The sequence below is a fragment of the Pseudophryne corroboree genome, chromosome 4, assembly GCF_028390025.1.
Source record: "Pseudophryne corroboree isolate aPseCor3 chromosome 4, aPseCor3.hap2, whole genome shotgun sequence".
Lineage (NCBI taxonomy): Eukaryota > Metazoa > Chordata > Amphibia > Anura > Myobatrachidae > Pseudophryne > Pseudophryne corroboree.
This window is the reverse complement of record NC_086447.1, coordinates 688,749,790-688,758,014: the sequence shown is the minus strand read 5'-3', so window position 1 is coordinate 688,758,014 and position 8,225 is coordinate 688,749,790. Positions and strand designations below refer to the sequence as shown.

Genomic DNA, 8,225 nt, shown 5'->3' with positions numbered 1-8,225 from the left:
GAACGAGAAGGGTGCAATCTAGGTGGCTCTCCTAAAGAGCTGCTTAGAGAAAGTTTAGTTTAGGTTTTTTTCTTTACAGTGAGTCCTGCTGGCAACAGGATCACTGCAACGTGGGACTTAGGGGGAAAGTAGTAAACTCACCTGCATGCAGAGTGGATTTGCTGCTTGGCTACTGGACACCATTAGCTCCAGAGGGATCGAACACAGGCCCAGCCGTGGAGTCCGGTCCCGGAGCCGCGCCGCCGACCCCCTTGCAGATGCTGAAGCGTGAAGAGGTCCGGAAACCGGCGGCTGAAGACTCCTCAGTCTTCATAAGGTAGCGCACAGCACTGCAGCTGTGCGCCATTTTCCTCTCAGCACACTTCACTGGGCAGTCACTGAGGGTGCAGAGCGCTGGGGGGGGGCGCTCTGAGAGGCAAATATAAACCTTATACAAGGCTAAAAATACCTCACATATAGCCCATAGGGGGTATATGGAGATATTTAACCCCTGCCTGACTGGAAAAATAGCGGGAGAAGAACCCGCCGAAAAAGGGGCGGGGCCTATCTCCTCAGCACACGGCGCCATTTTCTGTCACAGCTCCGCTGGTCAGAACGGCTCCCAGGTCTCTCCCCTGCACTGCACTACAGAAACAGGGTAAAACAGAGAGGGGGGGCACATTAATGGCTATATATATATATATATTAAAGCAGCTATAAGGGAGCACTTAATATAAGGATATCCCTTGTATATATAGCGCTTTGTGGTGTGTGCTGGCAGACTCTCCCTCTGTCTCCCCAAAAGGGCTAGTGGGTCCTGTCTTCATTAGAGCATTCCCTGTGAGTTTGCGGTGTGTGTCGGTACGTGGTGTCGACATGTATGAGGACGATATTGGTGTGGAGGCGGAGCAATTGCCAAATATGCAGATGTCACCCCCCAGGGGGTCGACACCAGAATGGATGCCTTTATTTGTGGAATTACGTGATGGTTTATCTTCCCTTAAACAGTCAGTTGAGGACATGAGGCGGCCGGACAATCAATTAATGCCTGTCCAGGCGCCTCAAACACCGTCAGGGGCTGTAAAACGCCCTTTGCCTCAGTCGGTCGACACAGACCCAGACACGGGCACTGATTCCAGTGACGACGGTAGAAATTCAAACGTATTTTCCAGTAGGGCCACACGTTATATGATTTTGGCAATGAAGGAGACGTTACATTTAGCTGATACTACAGATACCGTAAAACAGGGTATTATGTATGGTGTGAAAAAACTACAAACAGTTTTTCCTGAATCAGAAGAATTAAATGACGTGTGTGATGAAGCGTGGGTTGCTCCTGATAAAAAGTTGATAATTTCAAAAAAGTTATTGGCATTATACCCTTTCCCGCCAGAGGTTAGGGCGCGCTGGGAAACACCCCCTAAGGTGGACAAGGCGCTCACACGCTTATCCAAACAAGTGGCGTTACCCTCTCCTGAGACGGCCGCACTTAAGGATCCATCAGATAGAATGATGGAAGTTATTCAAAAGAATATATACACACATGCAGGTGTTATACTACGACCAGCTATAGCAACTGCCTGGATGTGCAGTGCTGGAGTAGTTTGGTCAGAATCCCTGATTGAAAATATTGATACCCTAGATAGGGACAATGTTTTACTGTCGTTAGAACAAATAAAGGATGCATTTATCTATATGCGTGATGCACAGAGGGATATTTGCACACTGGCATCTCGGGTGAGTGCTATGTCCATTTCAGCCAGAAGAGCCTTATGGACACGACAGTGGACAGGCGATGCGGATTCAAAACGTCACATGGAGGTTTTGCCGTATAAAGGGGAGGAGTTATTTGGAGTTGGTCTATCAGACTTGGTGGCCACGGCTACTGCCGGGAAATCCACTTTTTTACCTCAAGTCACTCCCCAACAGAGAAAGGCACCGACCTTTCAACCGCAGCCTTTTCGCTCCTACAAAAATAAGAGAGCAAAGGGCTTGTCGTACCTGCCACGAGGCAGAGGAAGAGGGAAGAGACACCAACAGGCAGCTCCTTCCCAGGAACAGAAGCCCTCCCCGGCTCCTGCAAAAACCTCAGCATGACGCTGGGGCCTCTCAAGCGGACTCGGGGACAGTGGGGGGCCGTCTCAAAAATTACAGCGCGCAGTGGGCTCACTCGCAGGTAGACCCCTGGATCCTGCAGATAATATCTCAGGGGTACAGGTTGGAATTAGAGACGGATCCTCCTCATCGTTTCCTGAAGTCTGCCTTACCAACCGTCTCTTCCGAAAGGGAGAGGGTGTTGGAAGCCATTCACAAGCTGTACGCTCAGCAGGTGATAGTCAAAGTACCCCTATTACAACAAGGAAAGGGGTATTATTCCACTCTATTTGTGGTACCGAAGCCGGATGGCTCGGTAAGGCCTATTCTAAATCTGAAGTCCTTGAACCTCTACATAAAAAAGTTCAAGTTCAAGATGGAGTCACTCAGAGCAGTGATAGCGAACCTGGAAGAAGGGGACTTTATGGTATCCTTGGACATCAAGGATGCGTATCTACACGTTCCGATTTACCCCGCACACCAAGGGTACCTCAGGTTCATTGTTCAAAACTGTCACTATCAGTTTCAGACGCTGCCGTTCGGATTGTCCACGGCGCCTCGGGTCTTTACCAAGGTAATGGCCGAGATGATGATTCTTCTTCGAAGAAAAGGCGTATTAGTTATCCCATACTTGGACGATCTCCTAATAAGGGCAAGGTCCAGAGAACAGCTGGAGACAGCTTTAGCACTATCTCAAGAGGTGCTAAGACAACACGGGTGGATTCTGAATATTCCAAAATCCCATTTAATCCCGACAACTCGTCTGCTGTTCCTAGGAATGATTCTGGACACGGTTCAGAAAAAGGTTTTCCTTCCAGAGGAAAAAGCCAAGGAGTTATCCGATCTGGTCAGGAACCTCCTAAAACCAGGAAAAGTGTCAGTACATCAATGCACAAGAGTCCTGGGAAAAATGGTGGCTTCTTACGAAGCAATTCCATTCGGCAGATTCCATGCAAGAATATTCCAAAGGGATCTGTTGGACAAATGGTCAGGGTCGCATCTGCAGATGCACCTGCGAATAACCCTGTCACCAAAGACAAGGGTGTCACTTCTGTGGTGGTTGCAGAAGGCTCACCTATTAGAAGGCCGCAGATTCGGCATTCAGGATTGGATCCTGGTGACCACGGACGCCAGCCTGAGAGGCTGGGGAGCAGTCACACAAGGAAGAAACTTCCAGGGAGTATGGACGAGTCTGGAAAAGTCTCTTCACATAAACATTCTGGAACTAAGAGCAATCTACAATGCTCTAAGCCAGGCGGAACTTCTCCTGCAAGGAAAGCCGGTGTTGATTCAGTCGGACAACATCACGGCGGTCGCCCATGTAAACAGGCAGGGCGGCACAAGAAGCAGGAGTGCAATGGCAGAAGCTGCCAAGATTCTTCGCTGGGCGGAGAATCACGTGATAGCACTGTCAGCAGTGTTCATCCCGGGCGTGGACAACTGGGAAGCAGACTTCCTCAGCAGACACGATCTTCATCCGGGAGAGTGGGGTCTACATCCAGAAGTCTTCAACATGTTAATAGACCGTTGGGAAAGACCAATTGTAGACATGATGGCGTCTCGCCTCAACAAGAAACTGGACAAATATTGCGCCAGGTCAAGAGATCCACAGGCAATAGCTGTGGACGCACTGGTAACTCCTTGGGTGTACCAGTCAGTGTATGTGTTTCCTCCTCTGCCGCTCATACCAAAGGTATTGAAGATCATACGGCAAAGAAGAGTAAGAACAATACTAGTGGTTCCGGATTGGCCGAGAAGGACTTGGTATCCGGAACTTCAAGAGATGCTCACGGACGAACCGTGGCCTCTACCTCTGAGAAGGGACCTGCTACAGCAGGGTCCCTGTCTTTTTCAAGACTTACCGCGGCTGCGTTTGACGGCATGGCGGTTGAACGCCAGATCCTAAAAGGGAAAGGCATTCCAGAAGAAGTCATTCCTACCTTGATTAAGGCACGGAAGGAAGTCACCGTGAAACATTATCACCGCATTTGGCGAAAATATGTAGCGTGGTGCGAGGATCGGAGGGTTCCGACGGAGGAATTCCAACTGGGTCGTTTCCTACATTTCCTGCAATCAGGATTATCTATGGGTCTCAAATTGGGATCCATTAAGGTTCAAATTTCGGCCCGGTCAATATTCTTCCAAAAAGAATTGGCCTCTGTCCCTGAGGTCCAGACTTTTGTCAAGGGAGTACTGCATATACAGCCTCCTGTGGTGCCTCCGGTGGCACCGTGGGATCTAAATGTAGTTTTAGATTTCCTCAAATCCCATTGGTTTGAACCATTGAAAAAGGTGGATTTGAAATATCTCACATTGAAAGTGACTATGTTACTAGCCCTGGCCTCTGCCAGGAGAGTATCTGAATTGGCGGCTTTATCTTATAAAAGTCCTTATCTAATCTTCCATTCGGATAGGGCAGAACTGCGGACTCGTCCGCATTTTCTCCCTAAAGTGGTATCAGCATTTCATCTGAACCAACCTATTGTGGTGCCTGCGGCCACTAGCGACTTGGAGGACTCCAAGTTGTTGGACGTTGTCAGAGCCTTAAAAATATACATTGCAAGGACGGCTGGAGTCAGAAAATCTGACTCGCTGTTTATATTGTATGCACCCAACAAGTTGGGCGCACCTGCTTCTAAGCAGTCGATTGCTCGTTGGATTTGTAACACAATTCAACTTGCACATTCTGTGGCAGGCCTGCCACAGCCTAAAACTGTAAAAGCCCACTCCACAAGGAAGGTGGGCTCATCTTGGGCGGCTGCCCGAGGGGTCTCGGCATTACAACTCTGCCGAGCAGCTACGTGGTCGGGGGAGAACACGTTTGTAAAATTTTACAAATTTGATACCCTGGCAAAGGAGGACCTGGAGTTCTCTCATTCGGTGCTGCAGAGTCATCCGCACTCTCCCGCCCGTTTGGGAGCTTTGGTATAATCCCCATGGTCCTTTCAGGAACCCCAGCATCCACTTAGGACGATAGAGAAAATAAGAATTTACTTACCGATAATTCTATTTCTCGGAGTCCGTAGTGGATGCTGGGCGCCCATCCCAAGTGCGGATTATCTGCAATACTTGTACATAGTTATTGTTAACTAATTCGGGTTATTGTTAAGGAGCCATCTTTAAGAGGCCCTTTCTGTTGTCATACTGTTAACTGGGTTTAGATCACAAGTTGTACGGTGTGATTGGTGTGGCTGGTATGAGTCTTACCCGGGATTCAAAATGCCTCCCTTATTGTGTATGCTCGTCCGGGCACAGTACCTAACTGGAGTCTGGAGGAGGGTCATAGGGGGAGGAGCCAGTGCACACCACCTGACCTAGTAAAGCTTTACTTTTTTGTGCCCTGTCTCCTGCGGAGCCGCTATTCCCCATGGTCCTTTCAGGAACCCCAGCATCCACTACGGACTCCGAGAAATAGAATTATCGGTAAGTAAATTCTTATTATATATCTATATATATATATATATATATATATATATATATATATATATATATATATATATATATATATATATATATATATATATATATATCTATATATATATATATCTATATATATATCTATATATATATCTATATATATATCTATATATATATCTATATATATATCTATATATATATCTATATATATATATATATATATATATATATATATATATATATATATCTATATATATATATATCTCTATATATCTATATCTCACAATCGTATCTTTATCTTGCGCCAACCTGGAAGCGGCACAATGGGAGAGATCTTTGTTGGAAGACCTCGATAGCATACAAGAAAAACACAAATTCCCAAGTGCGCTATGGTAAAACGTAATTACGGAATTCTTCCAGCATTAATTTCATAGGAATGTAGACTGGAGGATGTTTAGATCTGGGGACCTGTAACAGACACCCCTCACCCAAACAAGAGGCCAACGGCCAATTAGTAAAATTATTTTAATAACGTACATTTGAACACATGAAATTTTAAACACAGTTCATCATGTAGTTATACAAGAAATGAGTTTCAAATAAAATACAACCAAAACAATACAACCAACACGTTTGTTAAGATGGACTCTAGATACTCCCTCACCTTTTGCAAGGTGCAAGCTCGAGGGGGAGTATCTTCACAAACTAAGTGGCGATTTTCTGACTGACAAAGCCAACGCGTTTCGTCTTATCGACTTCATCAGGGGTAACGAGTATGGGGAAAAAAGGGCTAATTTGTTCTCGAGGAATTTATATAAAAAAATCATAACCTCAAATATAAGAATAATCGAAATTTCCATTATCGGGACTTAGTAGATGGAGCTCTTATATAGGGGCTCCTGATGGGAGCTTAAATGACGGTCCTTCTTAGAAGTATAATCTGTTAAATAATGATGTTTTGACAAACTACCTTAGAACTAATTAGGCATAATTCCCTAGAGCCACCTATGGAGATGAATAATTACAGTCCATCATAGGAGTACTGACAACCGTATATCTGCGTTATTTGCAAACTGCCTAAAATGTGGTATCCAACTTTTAAAACCAAGACTATTTCTAATTCAGGTGTTGACCCATGTAAAATGAAACTCAAGAAGTAAATGGCTGGTTTGACAATCACAAAGAAATAAATTATGCGACTTCCTCAATAAGTCTCACAGAGTAGATCCAGAGAGAAATTTAGCTGTGTGGAAGTTTTTGTATGTATATGTATATGTGTGTGTATGTGTATGTATGTATGTATGTATGTATGTGTGTATATATATATATATATATATATATATATATATATATATGTATGTATATATATATATATATATATATATATAATATATATATTATACTCTTTTTAAGTATCCTAAAAATTATTGGCGCTCCTATGCTGTTACTTTATAACAAAGTAACATGGTTTTCTGTTTTATATATCTAAATTTACATTCAGATGGTCGAATAGGAGCAGCTACTAAATTTTTAATTGTTTGTGGCTATGTTTTGAGATTTGTTAAAGGTGCGCCCGATTCTGTCAATTCTCTACGAATAGATGGATAGATTCTTATGTTTAAGAACTTCTACACTGGCTAACTTCTCCACTCTTTTCACTGCTTAGTACATCTCCCCTATAGTCCTGTGCAGTATAATGTATATAATATGCATAATGTATAATTCAAGCGCAAAATTCGGAACCTGATCCCTAGAGAAAGGGGTGGACCCCCAGGCATTGTACAGTGTATTTATACAGGGAGAAAGGGGAACATAATACAATCAAAGAAGGCAGGGGAACACACCGTATTAGAAGCAGGGAAGGAAATTCATAAAACATGTGGGGGCAGCATAATAGTCGTGGAGTGGAAGCATATACAAGTGGTGGTGGTATAGCATAATACAAATGAGCAAGGTGAAGAAGGACATAGCACATTGGGTTCAGGAGGTTGGTATGTATGCCTACATGTCTATGGATATGTGTCGTGTATTCTATAGTACTGTACATAAACACAACAGTTACCAGGTGAGAATGGGTTGGGTATGCGTGACCGCCGCTGGGGATCCCTGTGGTCAGCATACTGACTGTGTGATCCCGGCGGCGGAATGCCGGCAGGGGGGAGCGAGCGAGCACAACAAGCTCCCCACGAGTAGGAATAGTACTGTATAAACTGCAGCATTGCATTTAAAAATATTGAGTCATTGTAACTTTTTCCACTTCTAATTATTAAGGAGAAATCGGGGACTGGAAGAGTCTTTTTACTGAAGAACAGAGTAAAGAAGTGGATGCCAAGTTTGAAGTGACCCTCACAGGAACAAAGCTGGGAGAGAAGATAGACTATAGAAAATATTGTACATTTTAGAGACTTTGTGCACCCCCCTTCCACCAAGTAAAAAGATTTTTGATTGTGTTAAATAAAGCTACAGTCTTAAATATATTTGTATCAGTCCGTCATAACTAAAAATGTAGAGATTAAATAAAATGTGGATTACAATTAAACAATAGGATCCATGGGCGTAGCTACCATATGTGCAGAGAGTGCAGCTGCTATGGGGCCCAGAGCTTAAAGGGGCCCTTCTCTGTCACAGTTACATGTGTTTATATACACTTTTCACCAGTAGTAGCTACTTACAAACATTTGCCTTGGGGCCTGCAGTATATCTAGTTATGCCCCTGGACCTGCTCATTGTAATGT

The 8,225-nt window shown here is 44.3% G+C and overlaps 1 protein-coding gene across 1 annotated transcript in view; it reads left to right on the top strand.

Moving 5' to 3' along the window:
• The window catches only part of LOC134910168 (sulfotransferase 6B1-like), a 125,367-nt gene extending 117,400 nt beyond the window's left edge, over window positions 1-7,967 (top strand). The window contains exon 7 of the mRNA XM_063917894.1: window positions 7,762-7,967. Within this exon, the coding sequence (XP_063773964.1) occupies window positions 7,762-7,892 (131 nt within the window). The 3' untranslated portion in view covers window positions 7,893-7,967. The remainder of the gene's footprint in view (window positions 1-7,761) is intronic.
• The last annotated feature ends 258 nt before the right edge of the window (window positions 7,968-8,225 follow it).